Source organism: Lytechinus variegatus, chromosome 11, assembly GCF_018143015.1.
Source record: "Lytechinus variegatus isolate NC3 chromosome 11, Lvar_3.0, whole genome shotgun sequence".
Classification (NCBI taxonomy): domain Eukaryota; kingdom Metazoa; phylum Echinodermata; class Echinoidea; order Temnopleuroida; family Toxopneustidae; genus Lytechinus; species Lytechinus variegatus.
The window spans coordinates 5,841,310-5,868,807 of NC_054750.1; the positions used below are offsets into that span (position 1 = coordinate 5,841,310).

The 27,498-nt window shown below is 34.2% G+C and overlaps 1 protein-coding gene across 3 annotated transcripts; it reads right to left on the minus strand.

Annotated features, from left to right (window-relative positions):
* Positions 1-529: 529 nt before the first annotated feature.
* LOC121424463 (calcyphosin-like protein) lies at positions 530-14,304 on the minus strand. 3 transcript variants are annotated; one of them, XR_005971385.1, is made up of 5 exons: positions 13,711-14,304; positions 10,894-11,071; positions 9,744-9,953; positions 6,438-6,596; positions 1,275-1,366 (listed from the first exon to the last, which is right to left on the minus strand). XR_005971385.1 is itself a non-coding variant. In XM_041620159.1 (5 exons), the coding sequence occupies exons 1-4, from the start codon at positions 13,848-13,850 to the stop codon at positions 6,495-6,497; spliced, it is 630 nt and encodes a 209-aa protein (XP_041476093.1). In that variant the 5' UTR covers positions 13,851-14,304; the 3' UTR covers positions 1,305-1,366; positions 6,446-6,494. The 3 variants fall into 3 exon arrangements, 2 of the variants coding, with proteins under 2 accessions (XP_041476092.1, XP_041476093.1); XM_041620159.1 differs by having other exon boundaries at positions 1,305-1,366; positions 6,446-6,596; XM_041620158.1 differs by lacking the exon at positions 6,438-6,596 and having other exon boundaries at positions 530-1,366; positions 13,711-14,302.
* Positions 14,305-27,498: the final 13,194 nt, after the last annotated feature.

Genomic DNA, 27,498 nt, shown 5'->3' on the forward strand with positions numbered 1-27,498 from the left:
TAACAACCTTTTAGGAGGGAAAATAAAAATCATTTACCCAGGCCAGAGTGCTTCTTGAGATATAATCACAAATATGGAAGAGAATTATGTTTGCAAGAGTGAACATGCGTGTACTCAAGCATTTGCATTGAATTTGCTTCGTAATGCTATTTTCAGGAACAACAACATGATGTGACAGTGTAGGCAACAAATACCTGTTGTATCCTGATCTTATGCGGTATTTTTGCTATGAATATATGTGGCTTTTGATGCCCTAATCCCTCTCCCTCTCTCATTCTTTTGATTATCTTGCTCTTTCATATTTTCTCTCTCCTCTTCCCCCTTTCTCGCTCTCCCCCCCCCCCCCCATACACCTATATATATATATATATATATACACACACACACACTTTCTCTCTCCCTCTCTTAAACCCTGTCTTTAAACACAAAAAATTGGATAACTTTCCCCTCCCCTCTTGTCTCTTATTCTATCAGCCCTTGCCCCACCCCCCCCCTTGCTCCACATCCCTCTCTCTTTTTCTCTCTCTCCCTCTCTCTCTCTCTCTCTCTCTTTGTATCTGTCTCCCTTCTTTCTCTTTGTCTCTCCCTCTGTCTGTCTCTCTGTCTCTAATTCCCGCTCTTGCTCTCCTTTCTCATTGTCTCTTCTCATCTCACACGACCTTCCCTTTTCTTAATCTTTCTTTCTTTATAGGACGTTCCTTTCTGAAGACGGCAAATAAGAGCAGAGTTGCGTTGATTAACCTAGATAGAACACAATGCCACAAAGGCCATGTCATCTCGAGCTCGACATCTCGACAGTGCTTGCAACGAGATGTTTTTCTTCTCATAAAGACCTGCTTGTGAAAGCATCCTTAGTTAGTACTTCAGTATGGGACTAATATAGCATACAGAGATATGAAAAGCCAACAGATGTTACCTTTAACCATTGATCACTGTAATAATACAAAACAAAAATCAACTTGGTGTAATTCATATGGTGAAGCTCACTGTACAAAAAATATTTCACACCTGTTTTGTAATAATAAAAAAACCCTCCCATTTGCAGATGAAAATGAAAAAAAAAAATGCTGGACATATATTACAGAAGCACAAAGTACATCAGAGAAACACAATGCACAACAAAGATTAAATCTGCTTTTATGATCCATGCTCTGTTCTTCACACTGCATTTGCATTTAGTTTTATCCCCCACTGTTGTAGACGAGCACATATATTCCAGTGATATTTCAAGATGGATTTCCATGTTGCTCTACAGAGGGCGCAATCATAATTTCCAGGCGGTCCTCATCATGAGGGTAAAGTACGAGTCATTGTCGATCGAAGCACTCACCCCAGCATAGTAGTTAAGGAACTCTTCTTGGGTAATCTAGAAAACAAACAGAAGAGAAACTATGAGTAAAAAACAGGCCTGACTATAATAACCTCGGGAGCGTTTCATCAATATTTTCATCCGACAAGTCAGATCTGACATCTTTCCATGATTTTGATTGGCTGAGAGGCAATGTTCCTATGGTAAACTGTCGGATAAAATGGGACTTGTCAGATAAAATGTCCGACAAGTCCTTTCATGAAACGCCCCCCTGAATACTTACCGGTATGTACTGTAGATATTATTTGCTACATGTATGTATACACTTTTTACTCCCAAATTTCTATTCACCCAATTGTTTTCAAAAGGTGTACTCTGGTCTAAAATTAATATGAAAAGACTCTGAAGTGATTGACTATGGATCTTACTTAGAAGCCCGTTGGAATAGATTGTTGTTGATATACCAGGCAAGCTATAAACTAAGCGTTCTGAGGTTGTCAAGGGAATTGTTCTGAAGTATTGAGTATTACAAACCTAAACATGATTCCATTCCATAAATTTAATAATATCATGTGTTAATCTTAGAATAAATACAGTGAAATGAAACAAGCAAAATACATGGACTTAAAATATCTGTGAAATCACAATAAACAACCATAAACATCTTGAACTGTAATAGGCCATATTACTCAACGTTTTTTAACCTGATTTTGATGAATTTTCTAATGTTTGCTTGTTTAAATTCACTCTATTATAACTGAAATCGATACTAATTCAGGAGAGAGTATCCCTTGGGTGAGTTTAGAATTGTGCATTACTTGTTAGTGAAGTCATACAGTATATTATGTTGCATGCATATATAACTGTTGATTAGAAGCAAATACATTGACTGTACATGCATAAATATTGAATATCTCCGACTGAGGTGATATTGTGAGTTAGATTTCCACGTAAGGTACCAGTGCATACACATATTCATTTTAAAGCCAAGGATTATATCAATTTTTTTGGGGGGGAAGGGGGTAGGGAACCAATGCGCCAGGAGTATGGGGGTATATCAAAATACCAATCACCACAAGATCAGAAAAAAAAAACATAGCCAGAATCAAGTCACATATGATAAGGAAGGAGATGTTCATCTACACTGCTATGTCAGTCAAACCAGGGCAAAAGTGAGTCCACAAGCACAGATTCATATTTGACACTTTAACAGGACTAGAGTTAAGACTAGACACGAAAGAGCCAGCCACAGTGAATCTAGTCTCACTATTTCAGACTCTACATTATGCACTGTGCACTTAAAACAAGGGGTCTGTGCCTGCAGACTAGGCAACGTGGTGACAATATCAATTTTGGATACATGCAGAGAATCAAAGGGAAGATGTTACAATCTGGCGAAAATTTTAAAATCTGGCATTGAAGATTCACAGTACATGTACAATGTGTTATTTTTACAATGTTAAATGTTAATATCAGTACAATAGATTTATTCTAGAGACCTTAAATGCTTATTTAATGTGCTGTATCGCAATATCATAGTGGTAACAGAATTAATAAGTAAATGTCAAAGATATGACAAAGTATCAGAATACAATCGCTAGAGGGTATTCATTTGTCTCGCAATCTACTATGGTCAACGAGGAAATTCGTGATCACTCTCGCAAAAAGTGTTCACTGGCTTTCTAGGAAATAGAGTACGATATCGGACAATTTTCGTCACTTGATAAAGAGTTGCAGCGGCACTCGAAAGCTCGTGAACTTGTAAGCTAGTGAACACTTTTTGCGAGAGTGATCAAGAATTTCCTAGAAAGCCAGTGAACACTTATTGCGAGAGTGATCACGAATTTCCTTGTTGACCATAGTAGATTGCGAGACAAATGAATACCCTCTAGCGATTATTTCAATCCGCAATAATGAACCTATTTAGTATCAGAATACACGACAGAATATCATTAAAAGTGGATCCAGCGGTCCAAGACGAAGTGAAAGCAGGCATTTTTAAGCTGTGTTCAGTGACATTAACCGATCAAAAACTCATACGTACATCTTCTTACAAACAGCAAACATGAAACACTGGAGCAGTGCATGTATAGTGGATAGTGCAACCCAGAAAAAAGGAAACTGAGATTCCCATGTCTTTTTAATTCAAAGGCAAATGAATTTCATTTCATAAAATACACAAATTCCCTTTTTATTTTGACACCTAATATGAGACGAACAATTCATGCATTTAAATAAGCAAGACAAGTTTGAAATTTTTATGTCAAAACCACGTTGCACAAAAAAATTGGACAAGATTGGTGAAAAGACGACTGTGCATATTCGACGAATGGCTCATTAGCATAAACCTGAAATGAGAGTGGCTTTAGATTAACACGTAAGTTTCTGAGCATATCGTTTCTGATATGCCTCAATATTTATTGTTTGCAGTCTGCTACGCATGAAAGATTTTCTAAGCTGTTGGTTTCAAATGAGAGATTTAAGTTTCCACTCTTGCCAGGAGTATCTAATTTATAGCTTTTTTTCTCTCAATAATTGTGAAATCTACCTCTGAAAAGGTTTCCTTTCTTTGTGGGACACACTCTAGAGTGCCATGATTTTGCAAAATAATGGTTGCTTAAAATCAGATGAATGAACACAAAAAAGTCAATCATAATGATTAAGATAATATCAATCACAGATCTATATCATTGTATGTCTTTCTTTTTAAAGAAATAAATTGCATGTCATGTTTTCAGATTTCTACAAAGTTACTGAGACTCTTTATTTGAGAGCAAATTCTATGCAAAATACATTCACATCAGAAATCAAGAATAACATGTAGATTAGTCTTACTCTTTATATTTTTACCAAAATTCATTTGCAAGATCAAATTGTATAATACAAAAAGGCAGAGAACACATTCTCAAAATTCTCCATTACTATGTGAAGTGTGTATGTACAGATAACTCAATTTACATTCATGTACCATTTTTCATGAAATGGCTTCATGCAGAAAATCTAGCTATAGTGATAGAGGGTATAATGATGCAATAACCATGGCAACCAAGATTGTCAAGAGTTTGTCTTGTTAAGGATTGGATGTCTTTTCTCCTCCCTCAATACTCATTATCTTTTTGTTCTCTAAATGCGAGAGGATTGCATATTACAACAAACTCTTCATTTCTTTCTACAAGTATGAACCATAAATTACAATATTATTGATTCTATAAATACAGGGCTCATTCTCTCGCCCATCATCTCTGTTTTAATCAGATTTTCCCTACATTTCATTTTCAATATAGTACAATCAAGTATTGTATAATAATTGAAAAGAGCAGCCCTTATGTGAACCAATTTTAAGGGAAATCTGACCATCAGAACAAAGAATCTAATTACGAAAACAAGGGAAAAGATATGCCATATAAAAAAGCAAGGTAGCATATTTAGGGGAGAGTGGAATTCTGTTCAGATTAAAACCTTGTGAAGTTATTTTAATTTCCATCACCTGTTTAGATTGGCAATCAGCATTTAACACAGTATGTAATATTGTTGTCAGATATAGAAGATTAAATGCTCATATTCCCATCATATAAGGCTTTTGAAAATGTAACTAATAATAACTGAATATTTATTGGAAGAAATATTGTATTTCAAGTCTTGGCAGCTGCTACAGCAAAAAAAAAATAAGCAGAGGAGAGTGCCAAGTAGACAAGGGTCAGTAATTTAAAGGTCAAGTCCACCTCAGAAAAATGTTGATTTGAATCAATAGAGAAAAATCAGACAAGCACAATGCTGAAAATTTCATCAAAATCGGATGTAAAATAAGAAAGTTATGACATTTCAAAGTTTCGCTTATTTTTAACAAAATATTTATATGAACGAGTCAGTTTCATCCAAATGAGAGAGTCAATAATGTCACTCACTACCGGGTATTTCTTTTGTTTTTATTGTTTGAATTATACAATATTTCAATTTTTACGAATTTGACGATTAGGACCTCCTTGTCTGAAGCACAAAATGTTGAAATAATGGAATTCCACGTGTTCAGGGAGGAATGAAACTTCATTTCACATGACAATGACGAGAAAATAAAAATATTTCATATAATAAAATACAAAAGAAATAGTGAGTGAGTGATGTCATCAGTTCCTCATTTGCATACTGACCGAGATGTGCATATAACTGTTTTGTGAAATGAAGCGAAACTTTAAAATGCCATAACTTTCTTATTTTACATCCGATTTTGATGAAATTTTCAGTGTTATGCTTGTTGAATTTTTCTCTTTTTATTCAAATCAAATTTTTTGTTGGGGTGGACTTGTCCTTTAACAAGATTAAGAAAGGATGTGTAAACATACTTTGATTGTGTTACTAACATACTTCAGGTGTAACATGTTAAATAATTTTGTAGACATATAAACAGACTTGAAACTGAATGTGTTGGAATAGAGGTAACCAGCAGAGTTCCTAAAGTAGGGGTGAAGTTCAGGAACTAAAGCGCACGGCAAGATTCTGAATAACCTCAAGTTTTCTTCTACCCCTAGTTGACAAAACAGTATACAAACTATTGCAGTAATCTAATCAAGTATAGGCGATCGCACAGCATTTTGACAAAAATATGAATCCTCAAAAGACTTGATGATTAAATATAAAGGCGTTAATAATCAGATCCAAAGAATTAGTTCACTTTCCCCACATTATGGTGCATCTCTTATAAAAGGAAGGATACACATGAAGGATAAATGCAAGTGACATTAGAAACAAATATTAAAGAAGCATTCTATTAAAGTCAGTTCATGTTTTATGCTGGTTTAGATTTTTAGAATATATATACACGTATGTACTATAGTAAAAAGGTAAAAGTATATAAATAATGAAGTAAGAGTGTGGTAGTGGATATGCAGCCCATTCGAGTGTAATTGCAATTAGTGCAACAAGCATTGTGTGCCATGTAACACAGAGTGCTTTTGCAATTGTTGTGACAACTCAGATGCCTGCTGCATATGCATTACATACATAATATTTTCCCAAAGACGACCAAATACATCATGTGACCTATACAGTAGATGCTGAGTGAATGGATCAAAAACAGACAACAAAAGGAGGCGTGTATTTTTATTAAAGGAAAGAAAGAAAAGAATCTCACAAACGAACGTTGGAGAGACGGAATAGCAAAGAGATGAAGACGAGGAGGAAGTGAGTGCTAGAGCTTCCAAGCCGTTCTCATCATCAGTATAAAATAGGCATCATTATCAATGGAGGCACTGACACCGGCATAGTAGTTCTCAAATTCCTCTTGGGTGATCTAGCGAAACCAAACATACGGACGCAAGAATGGATGGAAGATGGAGAGAGGCAGGAGGGGTTGAGGCAAGAAAAGAGAAATTTCAATTTTCTGACACACATTACTTCTGTTTCATATACGTATTTGTCAGAATTTGTTTTTCATTTGAAGATGTGATGGTACTTAGTAAATTTAGAAATGTAAATGTGGCTATGACTATCAAAAAAAATAAAATAAGTTTCCTTTCTCCTCAAAAAGAATTTACAAAGTCATAATAGCAACTGCACATGCTGAGTCAATAAAAAGAATTAAGAATTTTTAAAAGCATATTTGTTTCTGAAAAAAGGGTCTACCAATGTAATGGTTATCATACATGTATGTACATGTCAAAATAAACTTCCAATGTTTTGAAGCTCATATGATTCATTACTTTCAAGTTGAGGATTGCATTCAGGCTTCTCTGATCATTATTTATTAAAGGAAATTTCCTTCAACTTTCTAAGACCTAGACCATGCTGTATGCAGTATATCATTTTAAGCTAAACATGCATTTTACTAGGCCTTATTCCAATATTATGAAGCTGGTTCAAAACTTTTACACAAAAATAAGATCAAAATAAGAATAAATAATCGTAGTAATAATATTGATAATATAAAAATAGTAATAATAATAATAACAGTAATGACAATATTAATAAGACATAATTTTTTTTTAATTTGGTGTTTTGTTGAATGGTGAATTATTGTACAAAAATATAGTACACAAAGTTACAAACAAACTTTACAGAATTCTAGGAGGAGAAACACTTACATGTAAAGGGATGGTCCAGGCTGAAAATATTCATATCTAGATAAATCTATTAGAGTAAAATTCTCAGGGCCAAATGCTGAAAATTTCATCAAAATCTGATAACAAAGTTATTGAATTTTAAAATTTATCAATATTTTGTTAAAACAGTTATTTATATGCACATCCTCATGAATGTTCATTAGGTGGGCTGAAGATGTCATCATATCCCCACGATCCTTTTTCTTACGTTATATTTAACATGAAATCATAATTGTTTTATTTTTCATACATGTATGTGTAAATGATGTGTCTCCATTATGATGAAAATAAGTTGTGGCAATAAATAATTAATGCACTTAATCAGATGTCAATCCAATTGTTTAAGTTCTTGGTAGACAAATTTTGAATAAAACATGTACCTGAATTCATATAATAAAATACAAAAGAACAAGTGGGGATATGACATCTTCAGCCCACCTAATGAATATTCATGCAGACATGCCCAGAACTGTTTCACCGGAATAATGCAAATCTCTAAAATTCAATAATTTTTGTTACTTGGTATCCGATTTTGATCAATTATTCAGCAATTTGCTCTGTGATTTTTACTCTATTTATTGAGATATAAATATCTCCAGCCTGGACCATCCCTTTAATAACGCATAACTACATGTATGAAAAAGTCTCAAGGAGGTATGACAAATGCAAGAGACTCCATTAAACTGGCAGAACCAATATTCACTTTCCTTGAGAGACATTCAACAATTGTTCAAAAGTAGGTAGGAGGGCATTCACTATTAGAATACAGCTTTTTTTCAATTCTAAGAAATACCCCAAAACATGGTCAACAATACGACTTCACTAGGTTGTACACTGTAGGTGGAAAAGAATTATGAATTGATGATTTTATGAAATGCAATAATAAACATAAAACATTTAGACAGGAACAAAACTGAATGAATGATGTGGGAAATTAAATGCAAGTCTGCAACTTAAAAACTTCTAGACATTGATAATAATGAAAATAACAAATAACATCTGAAAAATAAACAAACAGTAGCATACAAGGAGCTATGTAAATTATGCATCATGTATGGGGATAAGCATACTTGGTAGTATCCAAAGTACAAGGTACAACAGATCATAAACTGATAACTGATAACCAATGTTACTTTGACCTTTCTCTGGAACATGTTTTTTTATATTCAGATTGAAAACAGGTCAGGTCACATGACAAATAATTTTCCATTGAACACCCCCCCCCCTGGTCCAGTTTAAATAGAACTGCTGTGCATCTCAAGCCCAAATAATAATACTAATGATATATTCTGAGAAATGGCCTGATATTTACTAACATACAGTAATAAACAGTACCCCATCCCCTTTTTTCTTCAAAATACCATATATTTTTGGAAAAAGTAATCTTATTCTTATTGGTAAAATAATTTATTTAGCACCTATTTTCTATAGATACTCATTCCTTACAGGTAACTTACACATAAAGATTTTTTTCTTAATCCTTTCAAGTCACAGGAGCCATTTCTTATGCCAACATATCGTTGGCGGTCATCCGAACTGTCGTATCACACATACAACGGTACAAACCCATTTCAGAGAAAATCAACTTCAAAGTTTACCATGATTTTCACACTAAGTTCCCTAGCCTTACAACATATTCATTGCTTGAAAAATACATGGTTGGAAAGAACAAGAAAAATGCTTGACATTGGTATCTTTATTTTTACACAAAAGTAAGGATCCGAGTAAATATGGTAAAAGAGCTACGTGCTTGTAATTTCAGTTTGAGCGACTGTACAACAACGCTATCCGATTTCAACACACGCGATCAGTCAAAAAGTTGTATCACTTTTCACATGCAAAGTCAATGCAGTGCCTAGTGTTAGTTAATAAATGCAGCAACATTCCAGCCAATTTCTTTACTCAAAACCATTTCATTGAAACGTGAGGTATTTTGAAAAGGGGAAGGGATACTTTCTTATTACACATGGTATTTTGATTTAAAAAGGAAAGAGATACTTTATTACTTTTAACAAGTTTGAATGGAGTAGTCTCTAACACACCATTCTCATTACACCTTCAAAAACTAGTTTACTGGAAGCCGATTCAGGAAACTAGTTTGGAAGATCTGGGCTAGGTACTGGTACTCAGTCACTGCCCACTGCACCCATGCACTGTCTGTATAACGATCGGAATCACAGTCACAACTCACATTCACAATCCAAACGACGCAATAAATCCATTTTAGGGGCAATTTTTTACAAAGTGAAATCACCCATTGCCCTAAAAGCCCCTAATATATTTTCTATGCTGGTACAAAGCTCTGGGGAATAAGATATTATTAAATTCTTTATTCTTACCTTTCCATCTTTTTCATTGGGGTTATCAAACGTGTCGAGGAAACTCCTAAAGATCTGACTTTCCGTTAATTCTCCGTTGAGGTATTTAGGATGTTTCTTCACGTTGTAAACCCCTTTAAGATCCTCTTCTGTTACGATATTGTCTCCAGTTTTATCAAGCTTATGGAAGGCTTGATGAATGACATCCTTCCTTGCTTGTGACATAGGAGGCTAGAGAAATAGACATAAAAACAATTATGGTAGGCCAACAGTGGGGCTTTTTGATAAATAATTACTTGACAGTACTACGAAGCACTAAATATGAGTCACAACATTTCTGTGTTCAATACTTTTTTAGAAAGTACCGAAGTGTGACATCATGAATTTTCACTTTTTGCATTTCAGTGTTTTTTATACAATATTTTGGTAGAGCATGATGAAAAACCCACACCCAAATATGGTGGGAATAGGTCTGTGGGCCCCAAGATATGACCTCATGAATACATACATGTACATGCAGGTAATTAGCCACATTGAAGTCAATGGCCCTTATTCTGATAGCAGGTTTAACTTTAACTCAGGTTTAAAGTTGTGGTTTAAGTATGGATAGCCAATTGTTACATAAATCACTAACATTAGAGATATCATACTTCAGCTCATTTGGTTCTCAAATCATTCATAATTGTTTAGGAAGTATAGGTCCTAAATGTCTTCACCATCGATGAATCAGGAAAGTGCACAATAAACATAAGAAACTTAATACAAATTTAATACAAATTTTGATACTTATGGCTTCCCATACTTAAACCACAACTTTGAACCTGAGTTTAAGTTAAACCCGACTTCAGAATACGGGCCAATGTATTATTGGCCTGGTTCAAAATGTTAGGAACCAGGCCAATAATACATTGACTTCAATGGGGCTAATTATGTATTCACGAGGTCATATCTCAGGCCCCCATGGACCGATTCTCACCAAATTTTAAAAGTGGGGGTTTGTCATCATGCTCTACCAGAATATGGTATCAAAAATGCTGAACTGTAAAAAAAAATGTGTGACGTCATCACTTTGGTACTCTATAATGATGAATCTTCCTATTCAATCATAGGTTTAATAAATCAAAATAAACTTCCATTCCCCCACAGAACCCTACATGTAGATGCAACTTACCCTTAGTTTAATCAAGAACTCATCAAAGTCGATGCTGCCGCTATTGTCAGAATCAAAAGCTTTAAACATTTTCTCAACATCTGGTTTCTCCAATGGCACTCCATAATCTCTTAATCCTTTCTTAAATTCTGCAAAGCTGAGGGTTTTGTTGCCGTCGTCATCCATGATTTTGAATACTCTGAAGAGAAAAAAGGATAAAGAAAATGTAACCAGAGAGAATGGATTGGCCATACGACTAATAGAGATTGATTTACAATAACTAGTGGAGCGCCTCTGGCAGTCTCACCTGCATCGCGCGATTCAATATAGCAGCAGTGCTGATTTTGAAATCTACTATAAAATAATTATTTACAAAAAACATCATTCATATAATGATACAATACTATGTTCATTGACAATAAATGACATTTTACCTTGATCATGCTACCCAAGACTTGTCAGTGATACTTGATTAACCCTAAGTGTATATCCACATTTTATAAACTTTATAGATCTATAAACTTTGAAGGTTATGACAGCAATCTAATAATTACCTCCAAAATGGCCAAAGTTCAATGACCTTGAATGACCTTTGACTTTGGTCAAGTGACCTGAAATTTGCACAGGATGTTCAATGATAATTGATTACTCTTATGTCAAAGTTTCATGAATCAGATCCATAATCTTTCAAAGTTATGATGGTAATTCAACAAATACCCCCAACTTGGCCAAAGTTTGTTAACCTTAAAATAGTTAAATGACTTTGACCGTGATCATGTAACCTGAAACTCGCACAGGATGTTAAGTGACACTTGATTACTCTTATGTCCAAGTTTATTCATAAATCACATCCATAAGCTTTCAAAGTTATGGTAATTCAACAGATACCCCCCAACATGGCCAAAGTTCAATGACCTTGTCACCTTGGTCATGTGACCCGAAACTCGTACAGGATCTTCAATGATACTTGATTATTATTATGTCCAAGTTTCATGAATCACATCCATAAAATTTCAAAGTTATGATGGTAATTCAACCAAACCCCCAACTTGGCCAAAGTATGTTTACCTTAAATGACCTTTGACTTCAATCATGTGACCTGAAACTCGCACAGGATATTCAGTGATACTTGATTATTATTATGTCCAAGTTTCATGAATCAGATCCATAAACTATCAATGATGGTAATTCAACAGATATCCCCAACTTGGCAAAAGTTCATTGACCCTAAATGACCTTTGACCTTGGTCATGTGACTTGAAACTCAGGCAAGATGTTCAGTAATACTTGATCTACCTTATTTTCAAGTTTCATGAACTAGGTTTATATATTTTTTCAAGTTATGATGACATTTCAAAAACTTGACCTTTAAGTTAAGATTTTGATGTTGATTCCCCCAACATGGTCTAAGTTCATTGACCCTAAATGACTTTTGACCTTGGTCATGTGACCCGAAACTCAGGCAGGACGTTCAGTAATACTTTATTAACAACAACCTTATGGCCAAGTTTCATGTACTAGGTCGATATACTTTCTAAGTTATGCTGTCATTTAAAAAACTTAACCTTTGGTTAAGATTTGGTGTTGACGCCGCCGCTGCCGTCAGAAAAGCGGCGCCTATGGTCTCACTCTGCTTTGCAGGTGAGACAAAATTGTAAAAGCGGACTGCCTCTGGCAATCTTGCGTGCATTACATGTACGCAATTCAGCAGCAGTGCTGACTTGGAAAACAACTACAAAATAATCATTAAAAAAAAAACACCATTCATATAACAAAAAAAAGGTTAATTGACCCTAAATAATATTTGACCTTGATCACGTAACCAAAGCTTCGTGGAAGACGATAAGTGATACTTGATTACCCCTATACTCTACAGTGTCCACATTTCTTGAATTATATGGTCCATAAACTTTCAAAGTCATGATGGCAATTCAACAATTACCCACCAACATGGACAAAGTTCATTGACCTTGGTCATGTGACCTGAAACTCGCACAAGATGTTTTATAGTGACACTTGATTACTTTTATGTCCAAGATTTATGAAGTGGATCCATAAACTTTCAAAGTTATGATGGAAATTCAACAATTATCCCCAACATGACAAAGTTCATTGACCATAAAAATGAGCTTGGCTTTATCACAAATTAGGCCTAAGCGTTAGAGTTACACAAAAAATTGTCATAGTTTTTATCGTTTGCAAACAAAGTGCGTAGCTTAATTAAGGTCCCCAATCATACAGTCTAGGTTCAAAGCATAAAATTAGCTAACCCAGGGAGCTCCGGCCCGCTTCGCTGGCCGAAGCCCAGGATTCGTCCGTGTAATACTGGGCAGACATGGGTATTCTCCAAAATGGGGTAGAATGGTGTCACAATAGCACTCCAAATAAATTGGATGAAAATAAATTATGCACTTACCTCGATAATGGATGAAGGTCTATCGTGACACAGAACCCTGACATCGAGGCATAAACTGGACCCTCAAAAAAGGAAAAGTTAGACATCCATGTCGCGTTCGTTCTCGGTATCGATCGGTCAATTTTGTTTTAAATTTTGAAAGAACGAATGGGACAGAACTTTTCCTGTTTAGAGGGTCCAGTTTGTGCCTCAATGTTAGGATTCTGTGTCACGGTTGACATTCATCCATATATAGTCCAGGTAAGTGCATAATTTATTTTTCCCCCTTTTATTTAGGGTGCTATTGCGACCCCATTCTACCCCATTTTGCACAGTACCCGCTGCCTAATACACGGACGAGTCATGGGTTCTGCTTCGCAGGGCCGGAGCTCCCTGGGTTAAAAATTAGCCATAACACCACAGTCATGAGAGTCGACACACACCTTCCTAGGCCAAGAATGCCTTTAGAACCCCTCAGGAGACACTGACATCGCAATTTCTCGATCGGATCAATGTCTTTCTTGCTCAAATTCTTCTTTGCTTTCTGTTGCATCTCTCTGTCGTGTCTTGCTGTTGCTGCCATTTTCAATTTGAGTTGTTAAATGTTGGCACAAATTTTAAAATATCTATAGAATTTCATCAACAGAATGTTAAAAATCCAGAATAATTGGCGGAATAGCACTAGCAGATCGATAATAAATATGCTGCCAAAGTTGAAATTGGGATTAGCGGAACACACTGGTGGTTTTCGCCGGAGCTGCTGGCGGTCAAATATTGTCGCTCCTCCCTTCTTTTTATCGCTTATCGTGCAGCAAATGTGTCGAGAAAAGTTACATTCCACGCAGAAAAATCAGTCAGAATGCAAAATCAAAATGCTTCAAGACAAAATCAAAGGCATGTAAACGTATTAGCGTTCCTTGGCCTTCCCTGGGATATTTTTCACGCACAATCGCGAAACAATTCCGGATGCGTTTTAAACGTTGAAATATGCGCGGAGATAATTGATTGATGTTATGCTTCTATGGAAATGGCTTCTTCGTGCACCTGTCATTCAACTTAGACCTTTTTCAGTCACAAGATGGCGCTAGACCTATCATCTGTTCGGAAGATAGTGATGTCCGGGCTGAAAATAATTTTGTTTGATAATAATAATAATAATGTGAATTAAAGCGCCAAATCCATTCTGTAGAGTGCTCAAGGCCCGCTCAAGGCGCATAAACAGAGAAAGAAAAATCAGACAAACAAAACACTGAAAATTCGATCAAAATCGGACAAGGAATAAAAGTTAGGGCATTTTTAAGATTTGCATTATTCCTGTAAAACAGTTCTAGACATGTCTACGTGAATATTTAAGAGCAAATTGATGATGTCATATCACCACTTGTTCTTTTCTTAATGTATTTTATTATATGAAATTAGGTTTATTCAAATTTTTTCTTCCAAAAACTGAAAAAAATGGATTGAAAACTCATTTAGTGCATTAAATATTTATTGTTGGAACGTATTTCTTTATGAAGGAGACACGTTATTCACACATGTATGAAAAATCCCGGGAAAAAATGAAACAAAGTTTTATAATAACAAAAGGAAAGGGAAAGTGGAACTGTGACATCAGCAGCCCACCTAATGAATATTCATGATAACGTGCATATAACTACTTTCACAAAATATTGGTTAACTTTAAAATTCAGTAACTTTGTTATTGGTTATCCGAGTTTGATGAAATTTTTAGTACTTTGCTTTGTGGATTTCACTCTATTTATATAAAGATATGAATATTTTCAGCCAGGACCATCCCTTTAAATCGGTTTAGAAGACACAAATATCAATTCTATCTTCTTTGGTAAATTTAAACAATATATTACCCAAATCATAAATGGCCAAGAACGCTCACAATCAGTTACCTGATTCACAGATAACAAATTCAAAATGACAAACATATATAAATGATGGTAGTTTCCTAAAACAAAAAGTTTATAGTAACTTCTTGCAGGAACGAAAAAAAGACATGATAAATCAATCGCAAATGGTGAATTGCAGTCTGAGGAGGTTTGGCGATAGTTTTTCACGACCTGGATGACGAGGTTCGGCCTGGTGGGTGGGGGCGTCTGTGAAACCACCCCTGAAAACTAAATTTGAATTCTTCAGTGTGTTATTTTTTCCAGAGTTAACATGATAGACACACTATGGTAATCAGTGATTGCTTTCAAAATGGATTTGTGACATAAGTATTGGAAAGTGCTTTCGAGTCCCTCATCAGCCTGAAATAAAAAAAAAACTTCAGTTGCTAATTTGCCTGGGAGTGTGTATAGGGAACCTGGTGAAGGGGCATGCTACCCCTCCCCCATCATGCACAGTTTTACACTGTTGTCTGTCAAGACGTGTTATAGATATAGCATGCAGCTTATTGTAGTTGGCCTATATACGAGGGAATAAGCTAGCCATATTTACAGGCTAACATTCGAGAGAGGAAATGTTAAAGGGGTATTCAATGCTGAAAATGATTTCAATAGATAAAGCAAAATCAGGCAAACAAAACACTGAATATTTTGTCAAGATTGAACGAGAAATAACAAAGTTATGACATTTTAAAGTTTGACATTATTTCGATGCATGTCTTGACGAATATGCAATAAGCGAGGCGATGGTGTCATATCCTTACTTAATTTTTTGTATATCCAATGAAATTCATTCAAATTCTGTTAACCGAGAATCAAAAAAAGAGAGAGATATAGTCATTGCTGCAACTTATTTTGTAATAAGGGAACACAGCAAATAAACATATACAAATATGAAATAATTATGATTTCCTGTAAGATGAACAAAAAGGAAAGTGGAAGTATGACATCATTCTTTAGTCCACCCAATGATATTTTATGATGGCATGCATAATGACAAAATATCACTTAACTTGAGACTATAACTTCCTTTTTTGTCATCAGATTTGGATGAAGTTTTCGTCCTGCTTGGTGAATTTTACTTTATTTATTCACATAATTATGAATATCTTCAGCCGGTGTATATATACCCCTTCAAAGTGTAAAGTAACAGTTTCATTTTTAAGGCTGGAATAGGATAATGATGACATTACTTATCTACTATTTTGAAATGATCTACCAATTTCCCCCAGTTGTTTACATGTCGGGGGGGGGGGGTCGCGGTTTTTATTGGGGCCATGCTCCCTGGCGGCCCTTGTGACTACCACTGACCTCCCCTGTGTTTCAATAAATTCAGCAGCAACTTGCTTGCCTTTCCGTTAAATATTTTCGTTTCTAACCATCAAGCAATTCCGGTAATAAAAACCAACCATAGACATCTTTATGCATAAAAAGAACACCCGATTCGCCATCAAAATACAACAAGGTTATTTCATTATGTGAACCAATGGCGGGTCCAAGGGGAAGGGCACATCGGCCCGTGCCCCTTTTTAAAAATCCATAATCAAAATTTATAATGTAAAATGCCTTTCTTACTGTACCCCCTTTTTGCTTGTCATTTTTTTTTCTATTTTATTTTATTTTATTTTATCTATCATTATTATCTTTTATTTATATATTTATTCATTGTATTATCATTAGGCCTATTATTATTATTTTTTTTTGGGGGGGATGCTTATCAGATTTTCCTCGGGAAATGTGCCCCCCTTATAGAAAATCCTAAATCCGCCCCTGATGTGAACCCTCCTATCATAATTCGAGAATATTTAGGCACATACCATATATTTGGCATCTCGATCTCGGAAAAACGCAACAACATTTACATTTTCACTTTCAAATTATATCAACATGAAATGAGTGAATATAATCAGCGAACAAAAAACACATTTTTGTCCTGTTTTTATAACTAAAATAAACAAATACTGTATAGGTTTGTGAAAGATTTGTTTATTTGAAGCATGCCCGGAAAGTTCCGAGAAATAATTAGTTATGGACATGGTGATACATTTTTTTTTATTTCATAATTAATTTTCTCAGTCTTACCAAACCTTTCTTTTTTTGCATTGACCTCTTTGACAAACAAACAAAAAGAATGAATAAACTAAAAAAATCAAAAGATAGAGTAATAAAAAGAAAGTGGTGAAAATATGATTTATTTAAAAGATTTACAATATTAACTTTCAGGAAAAAGGAGAGATGTAGCAAATGAAATTCGGAAGAAGACCCACAACCCAAGGACTGGAGGTTTATGTTAAAGATGAAATTATACTGTATAGATTAATCACTGCATCAGCTGATTGTGGCCTCCGCTCTGCCAGTGCCTTTCAATCCAAAAACCAAAGAGGACAGCAAACACACTTTTGGAGAAAACGTAAGGTCAAAGAAGATCGAAAGTTTTCAGTAAGTTTGTTTTTAATATTTTTTTAACGCTTTTACAATGACTAAGAAGAAATGATGATTGAAATGTACATGGAATCATAGAAAGTATATTGTTACATTCATATAATGTTGTTATCTGACATGTCGTGCAAGCATCTTGAATATATTGACTTTGGTTTAGCAATCGTCTGTCCACCTGTTTTGGGGGAGTGGTCTGCGACCAGTCGCCCGTGCCGGTGGCCTAGCATCACCTGCTCTGACCGTCCTGGTTTGCTCGAGTCATCGTGCTCTTATTGTGCATTACTTGTTAATAATACTCTTATTTAGTCTAAGAACTTAGGAAGACATCCTATATGACATTTCACTATCCTTACGGAATGTGTGCCTTTTGATTAATTTATTTTTTATAAATCAATCAGTTATTTAATTCATTTTTTTATTTTTTTTCTTTGATGATTTAATCTATTTTTTATTTGTTTATCGATATTTATATATTTATTATTCAATGATTCTACTTATTGAAGTACTAGTATTCATAAATTCATCATTCTATTATTTATTTGTAATATGCCTATTAATTTATTTGTTCATTCATTCATGGGGAGGGGTGTTATTGATATGCATGCAATTCCCTTTCCTATCGCTATATGCAAATGTACATAATCCCTTTTCAATCATTTCAATATCAGTTGTGATTTGTTTTTCCATTAAATAAAAATCTCCTTGACTTATCATATAGATAAAAAATGTTCTCATTGATTGTGAATTTGGAATTTAAGCTCTATGGTTGCACGGGCCTATTAATTTGACCCAACCCATTCTCATTTAAAAAAAATTGATATAGCTGATTAACAAAGTGCATGAATGTGTTTGTCCATCTAATACTGATTCTTATTAGGGTAACTACTGAACTTCCTTTTCCCAAGTTGGGAAGAAATATCACCAACTTTGGAACTATTTGGCTGGCAGAAGGATTAGGGCAATTTTACTGTTTCAGGTGATGTATTTGATCCCTCAGGAGATTCCTTTATGAATGCCGATTTATTTTTTAAACGAGCTGGTCGAGGGTCCCTTTTCTGGTCAGATATATAACCTATTTACTGATAGTAAACATTCAATCCCCGAATTTCATCCTCATTTAAAAAAAATATTTTAGAAGTGCCACTTTACACACAAGTTGATGGAAAATGTTTTGGGCCGTGAAGCCCCTGGAAAACCCTGAATAGCGCCATCTATTGGTGAAACCTGGTATTATGAAAATATTTTGTTAGAGAGACATTGAGAAAGAAAGACAACAAGAATAAGAAGAGATAATGAAGGAGAACAGGTGAGAGAGAGTGAGAACGATAGAGATATGGGAAGTGAAGGAAGGAATGAATAGAAGGACTGACAGAGATTGAGAAAATGAAAGGAGAAAGACAAGATTAATAAATAAAGATTGAAAAGGAGGAGGAGGAGCGAGTAAGCTAGAATAGTGAAGAAAGGAAAAAAAAGTTAAAAGGGGAAACAAGAAAAGCACTCTTGAGTAAGATTCATATTAATTTAATGAAATTAGAGAAATCAATACCATGATGGCATCAGACCAGTAGGATTTCTTCAAATATGGAATTATCATCAATGGTCATGGTGATATGCATCCAATACCCTGTCTTCCAGAAAATCCCATCACTGGTAGATGCAATTGCTTAATTCGGGATGACTCACTATCGTAATTGCCGCTATCTATCAATGCTTGAAATGGAAGTGTTTTCTGTGCCCAGCTCGCTGAAATATGTTACGCTTGGTTAAATTTGATTAGAGAACCAAAAGAGGGATGATTAACGTCCAGTTCTAGGATGAGCTGGTTGTGAAATGTGAAGACCATGATGAATTTTAATCATTTCTGATTTATAGGAAGAGCCAAAATTCATGTAATATTAAGCAAGGAATTTATAGCTCGAAAATGTAAATACTGTAATTGTTATGATAACCCTTGAATGTGATTTCCTGAACATTGGTGTCTCCTTTTGTGAGAAAATCTTGTAAAGAATGAAATTATCCAGTACTTGTTCCACTGGATAAAAATTAAGTTCTTTCATAACTTTTAAAATCTTAATTCATCTTTATATTGACCTAATCCTGACTAAGTTTTGTTGGAATCTAAACATTTTTTTATGATGTATGTATTTTTAGTGCTTATTTTAATGAAAATAAGATTTTTGTGCAAAAATAAGTAAAAATATCTAACTTATTGTATTTTGCCATGATTCATTCAATGGCAAATACAGAGAGTTGCCGTTAAATTTACCAATTTAGAAATAAATGTAGGTTAAAGAAGGAAATTTGTTCAAAATGCATATTTGAAAGTATTGTATTTTGCATTCTCATTCCTCATAAATGCAAACCATTCTGAACATTCAGAATCTCTTAGTCTAATGATTGTACTCTTTCTGGGGAAATCAAGTGTTTAGTATTTTAAGAAGTTGTGCCAATTTTTCCCAGGTGATCACATCGTTAAAATAGGTCTGCTTTGAATTTTTAGGCATAACTTTCATGATTTGGTTCAGCCTCTGTTTCGTTTAATTCTGTCACACTTTTCCTTGAATGAAATGAATTATGTCTTTAACAAATTTGAATTAGGAGCAGATGATTAAATGAGGATAGAGGAAATTACTCAATCCCTTGATCTGATTTTCCAGTTTGCACTGGTTTGTTTTCTGATGTCGAGTTTTGTTTAGGCCATGGTCTATTAAACTCTGTGCTGAAATTATTGGAAGTTGAAAATTTCAAAGTTTAGTTTGCTTTGCATTTTTTTTGTGGTTGTCTTTCTCATTATTTAATTGATCAATGTATAAATGTCTACTTTTGTTATTATTTACAGATAGTTATGACTGATTTGAGTGATGAAAATTGTACATTGGTAGTAATTTGTGTCACAATTGGCCAATTTAGTTAAAACACAAATTTAGATCAAAGTTTAGATCAAAGTGAATTAAATTAAGTTCATTCTTTCAGTTATTTGCTTATGCAGATGGATAGAGTAGTTAGTTTGGGCCCCTCCTCTTTGAATGCATGAAAATGAATGATCAAATAAACAAATAGAGGCATGATTAATGGATATACAAGTAGCATTATAAATAAGTGCATAAAGGATTATAAAATGAAGAAAATTGAGAAAGACAATAAATATATGATAAGTAGATTGTTAAACAAATGAAAGAAAATATCAAATTAATAACAAACATAAAAGTACTTACGTAATTGAATGATTGGTCTACATGTATCAATAAATAACGATTTGACAGATTAAGATATAATAGATAGATGAGTGCAGAAATTTTCATTTTTTTAATGGAATGAATAATCTAATAGGAAATGGCTACATGCATGCATTTAAACATCATACTAAATTGATATAGGACCATTTCTTGTGAACAGCTGATGATGTATATTTCCCCAGCACTTAGTTGGTAGTTCATTTTCATCAAGATTCATAAGCTTGTTTTTCAGTCACATTTGAAGTGAATAAAGCTTTGTTGACCAACTATACTCCTCTAATGTTTTATTTCATTTTTCATCCCCCAGCAAATTTAGATCTCAATTCTAATATCTGTATTCTTTCCGCGCATCGTATAGCCCGGGGGCTCCAACGTGCTCTATATATTAATGAGTAGGTATTATGGAGGATGCCAGGGTGCTGATCAGGGATCCCTGCCTGGGATGATGGGGGCATAGAGGAAAGAAGAGGGTTGTGGATGGTGGAAGGATGGTGGAAGGACCAATAAGGAAAAAACCTCTGATTATGTGCATTTGTAATATTTGATGAAATTTGATCCAAGAGGGTTATGTGTGATATATGACTGTTTTGATGGATGGTATGTGCTTGTGCTTCTAATTTACAATCTCCATGGCTCTATGCAGTTTACTTGATTGTGTATTCCATGATGAAGAAGGGGGGAATGTGATGGTGGGAACTAAATGGCATATTTTCAAAGCTATGAGTAATAATGTTCCCTTAGTAGCAGTGGCATAAGGATGCTAATGAGATTGATATGGTTCATTTAATCTCTTAACCTAATAAATGTTCAAATCTTGAGGCTAATGGGTACATGGAGGTCATTCCCCTTGGGTTATAGAAGAGCACTGCATACCAAAGCTGAGAAATTGATCTTACAATTGATATCTTAAGTTTGATTGCGTATAATTGCCAAAGTAATCAATAGTGAAAATCAGTCTTGTCATTGTTTGTTAGGGCATTCTAGGGTTGTTTGGCTCATTGGATAGGTGTCCAAATTTTGAACCGAAAGGTCAGGGGTTCAATCTCTCCACAGCATTTGTGTCTTTTAGCAAGGTATTTAGCTACATTTGCCACTTTTCACCCAGGAGGACAGCATTCCTTGAATACTTGAGCGCCGGATCCTGGTAGCTGTACTAAAGCTGGAATGAAAGTATGCAGCACTTAGAAATATTTGTGGTATAAAATTTTATCATTTTATAATAAAATAACCCTTGATTTCTTTCAATTTGAAGTACTTTCCATAGACATGGTGTTACTCATCAGACTTGCTTCGAATTGTATGACCTCAACTCTGGGCATCCTTTTTATGAGATGTACTGTCATATTTGTCTGTTGCAAAACAGAAGGGTATTGACCCATGTACTTCCAGAATTAACCCATTGGTTGCTTGAACTGGATGTCTCCCACATGATACCTATGGGAATTAGAAAAATCAGTAGTCAATGAGTTAATGGTCATCTGACTCCAAGGAGGACTATAACGATGACTCACATTCCGTTATGATCCAATCATAAGATGTGTTGAACCAATTAAGGTCTGGGCCAGATGCTTTGCAAGATAATGGATGAGATCATTTCAGAAAGAAAAAAAAGATGTATGGTGCAGAAGAATGGAGGGAAACTCGGGAGCTATTTACGGAGAAATTAACATTAATGGAATGGGTTGATTTGATTTGCTATGGGGTACCATCATATTTGTCTTGCAAATGTGAAAATATTTTTGAAACATGCTGCAATTTGGTTTCATGCAAAAGTTTGGGAAATAGTGAGGGCACAGAAAGACATTCCTTTGGATTTTAAAAACAGAATATAATCTGGTAATTTTAGTTAGTCTTTGTTTATCAAGTTTTTGATGAGTCTTTGTTGATCAATTTGATGTTATGATTAATTGATCATTCTTATGGTGCATTATTAAAGAATTAATAATTCTGGAAATAATATTATTGTTGTTATTAATGTGTATGATCACATTGATAATAAATTACAATTTTATTTTGATATTTCATTCAATGTTTAATTTGTTGGTCTTTTTTTAATACATGTAGTTTGTTGTTATTATTACTATCATTATCATCATTATTTTTATTATTTTTTTTGGGGGGGGATGGGGATCTTATGGACATATTCTTTTTGTTTGAAGAATTTCTTCTACTTCCTAAACTATCGCCCATTTGAAAACACCACAACGTTCTGTACAGTGTCGTCTGTCTTTTGTTATTTGTTTGGTCAAAACTGATTTCCCAGAGCAATATCACGCAGTTGAATAAAATGGATTTATTTGAAGAATTAAAGTTTAGATTATTTGTTTTATGCAGGTTATTAACTGCAAGACAATATACATGTAATCAATTTCTTAAACTCATGGTGATTCTAAATCTACTTCAGCAGTAATATGTCTATTTGATTATACTATATTTGATTATGTATTTTTAATTTCCTTCCATTACAAATTAAAAAAAAAATAAAGGAACTATTAGAAGGATTAGTAAGGATTTCTGGTATCTTTCTTAAGTCCTCCGCTTATTAACATTACAGCTGTTGGCCAGCTTCACAGCTTCCACTATAGGCTTGCGCTGTATATCTTTACGCTTAATCAGTCAATTCGTTGCCAATGCTCTGTCCTTACAAGGTTAAGAATGTCTTACATGTTTGTGAAAAGTGGGTTAATCTGCTCTCGGTTCAAGTATCTTTGTCTGAGATCCGTTCACTAATCCTAGCCTCCGTAGTTTGAAGATGTGACACACCCAAACATTTGTCATGATTGAAATCTACTTTGATTCTGATCATTTTGGAACAATGTCCATGTTCTTAAATGTTTTTCTCTAAAATGGTAATTACTTGTTAATGAATAACTAAATGATAACTTTTTTTTAAACTAGTAGTATTATTAAATGTATGCTGTGCTTAATTCGTTAGATTTGCCTATAAAAGTATTGCATTTTCAATATTTAGCCTTTTTCAATGGATTCATTATGGATTTATTATGTTCTACTTTTGATTATTGAACTTGTATAAATTATGTCATCTTAAGATTATAAGTTTATCCCCAACACCCTTTAATTGAAATATGTTTTTTTGGTGAAACAGTTCTTACTTCAAATTTATTGAGATAAATCTGATACTTAATTCTTATTTTATTTTGGGCGTTGTTACATGATTGCATCAGGCCACATTGGCTTAAATATCATAACATTAACTATTAATATGTTACCACTTGAAATTCAAGATTTCAGTTGACATTTTACTCTTTGCTTCACATTAAAAAGGATTTTCCTCCAAAAGTCCTTTGGGGAGTGAGGAAAGTGAATGTATAAGAGTTGTGTACCCTACGTGTAGTATCTATTTGATATACCTTTTGGCATAACAAATGGGAAATAAATTGTATTTTCCCATTCCTTCTCTCTCTAGCTATTTCTTCTGGAAAATGGTAATATTTGGTGGCATTTTTAAAATCTTTTCTTCCTTGGTAGCATATCTTTGGTATGATTATTTGTACAATTTTAATTTGGTTAGTGCATTTTTGTCCCCTAATGGATATGTATTTCATTAAGACTAAATGATAAAAATAATTGCATTTTGGGTAGGAACCACAATTTTTTTAGTACTGCAGTTCAGGACTGAGCTGATGCCATTCAAATTGACTGATGGTAAGATGATCAAACAGCCATTAGCTTCATTTCATCTTTGGCTTCATTTTATATGGAGGTCTCTAATTCTTGCTGACAAGTGTAATTGAAGATCAGAACAGAGTTTTGTGTTGGGGGAGGGATAGATTCAAGAACATTAATGTTTGACCACTTGTTAAAAAATATGACTATCACATTTTCTGCATGTATGAAAGTTAATCTCTTTTTGGTCAGAGGATATAGGAAGAGGATTTCTTAATCCCTGGATTAGGCTTTACAGCCATTTAAAATGTTGAGTGTGGCCTGCATGGAATATTATCTTCTCCTTCAATGGATTCTTGAGAATATTTGGGCCAAAATCTTGCTAATGTCATAATTACGCTGTATCTAACTTGTGATCCTGTTGATACTTGATTCTGTTGATATTGCCCTGTGACCTTGATTTTAGTTAAGATTAAGAATAGATTTTTTTATAATCATTTTTCCAGTTGATTTATACCATACATGTACATGTACCTCAGTTTGTAATGGAGGTACTTTTATGATAATACTATTTGTGAATTATTTCCCTAGTTTCATGTTGAAATGCTACGAAGAACATTGTTTGTCTATAGAAGGTATGAATGAGTATATTTTTTACCTTTATCTTGTCTACATATGCATTATGGGACAGGATTCTACTTTGGGTAGCCATTGTAACACTGCAATAACCAATGAACACTTGATTAGCTTTACTATTTCAATTTGATTGTTCAATCAAATTACTCATAATTTTAAGGTCATTTTAAGTGCTATTAATAGAAAAATAATGAACAAAGTCTAATGATAGTTATGTTCATTTATACGGGTTCTTACAAATATTGTTTCTCAGCACATTTTCACTGTTAATTTTGAAGTGATACTGTGCATGTTAACTTTCCAATCATTATTTGCTTCATGATTTACTAGAAATCCTTCCCATCATGCTTCATGATTGGAAAATGGTAAAGGCATGTCCAGTAATTACCAGTAAATCTCTAAATGAATGCTAATTTCCATTGAGTACATTTTATGAGTCAATGATTGCACAAACCATATTTTTATTTGACATGCTATTTACCTTCTAACTAAATATCTTTCCTGATTTTCCAATAAAACATCTGAACAACGTCCTCCCCAAAAAACAAAATACCGGCACTAATGATTTAACATTTCGCTTCTCAATCATACAATACATTCACCGGACTTATTTTCAGAAAATTATTACATAATTCGTCACCCAATTACTAGATCTATTTTGTTAACGACGACCCATAATTTAGACTCCGCCTCTGGTATAAGACTGCCCAGTTCAGACGCGAGAAGAATTATGTTGAATTAAGAATTAAGTTGAAGAATGAATAATTGTCAAACATTAATAAGCATACACAGGATAAGATAATTGCATAAAGAACATATCAATAATTTCAAATTGGTTTCATGAGCCCATTTCAAGACGATGCAGATTTTAAATCATCCCTTCACTATTAGAGCCTGTGTCAAATAAAGTGCATTGTTAAAACAAACATAATGGTCAGTTTTTCACATTCATGACTAGAAATGAATTCTTGATTTTGACTGGCAAAAAAGATTTATTGTCAAAATGAAACTTTAGTATAATTTTGCTGTATAGTGTTTGTTACACAATGTTTCATGAAGCATTCATACTATCATAATACAAATCAACCAAATCATGAAAAAAATTCTTGTTGGGGGGAAAATGAATTTTCTAAAAAGAAAATCTCTATTCTAAATTAAAATCTGCTGAGACAAATATCAACAAATTCTTTAAAATATGTTACTTAGATTTCGTACTTGATTTGGGATATTTGCAAAGATTCACCTTTTAAAAGATGGGCATGGTGGTCATATCAAGGAAGCTTTCTTTTGGTGCTATTAAACTATTGACTTGTGGCAATAATACTTTTATTTGTTAATATTTTTCATGGAAATGCAATATTCATTTGCATCCATTTGCTCTACTTTATTCCAGCTAGTTGTCTGAATAGGGGTAGGCGCATTCAGAATGAAAATTTATTGCTAGTATTGGCTCAGCTGTAGTGCAGATGAGCTGCATCAAGCCAGGACTGATCTGAGTGATGAGTCCATAAATCATCCAAGCGGGTTAGTTACCATGGAGGATGGTTGTCTTCCCTCAAGTCAATCCCTGCTATCAATCTTACCGGGTCTCGTTGGCCATTGGTGATGACTGCTCACGCTCATTGTATCCCAAAGAAAACATTGCATGGGGGAGCGTTGTGTGAGGAGCTTATTGTCATCATCATCATAATCATGGTTGTCATAGTGATAGACGATGCTGATGAGGATGAACTCTTTGATGAACGTAATCTCAATTTCAAATGATATTTGTTGGCCTAAAGAGAGAGAGAGAGAGGAGCAAGACACTAGATTTTCTATTTGCACAAACAGTCTTTTTCACAGCAAAAACTGTGGTGTTAACCAGTGTACACTGACACCAATTGGTGTTAATAGAGGACCACACCAGTTATTTTACACTGCTGTTAAATTGGTGGTGTTAGTTTTACACCTATAGGTGTTATTACAACACCATTTGTTGTTACATTTACACTCTTGGTTTTATGTTTAATCTCTAGGGTGTAATTTTAACACCTCAGGGTGTGGTTCTCTATTAACACCAATTGGTGTCAGTTTTAACACTGCAGTTTTTAGTGTTATATTGGATAGCTTTTGCATTTTCATTATCTCTTTTTATTTTATTGACAATCTTCACATCAAGATGGTTTTGCAAATTGTAATATGGACTGAAAATTATATCATTTTTGAGATGCAGATATCATTTATGTAGTTTTAGATTTATGGCAAAGTATTTGTTATAAAAAAACTTTTTAAAAGGTAAACAGTTTGTGGAAATTGAATTTGATCTTGAATGTTGAAAGTATTGAAAAGAGATTGTTTCATGCACAAAGGATTAAAGGGCTACTTTCTAAAAACCGCATTGAAGTATATGAGAATG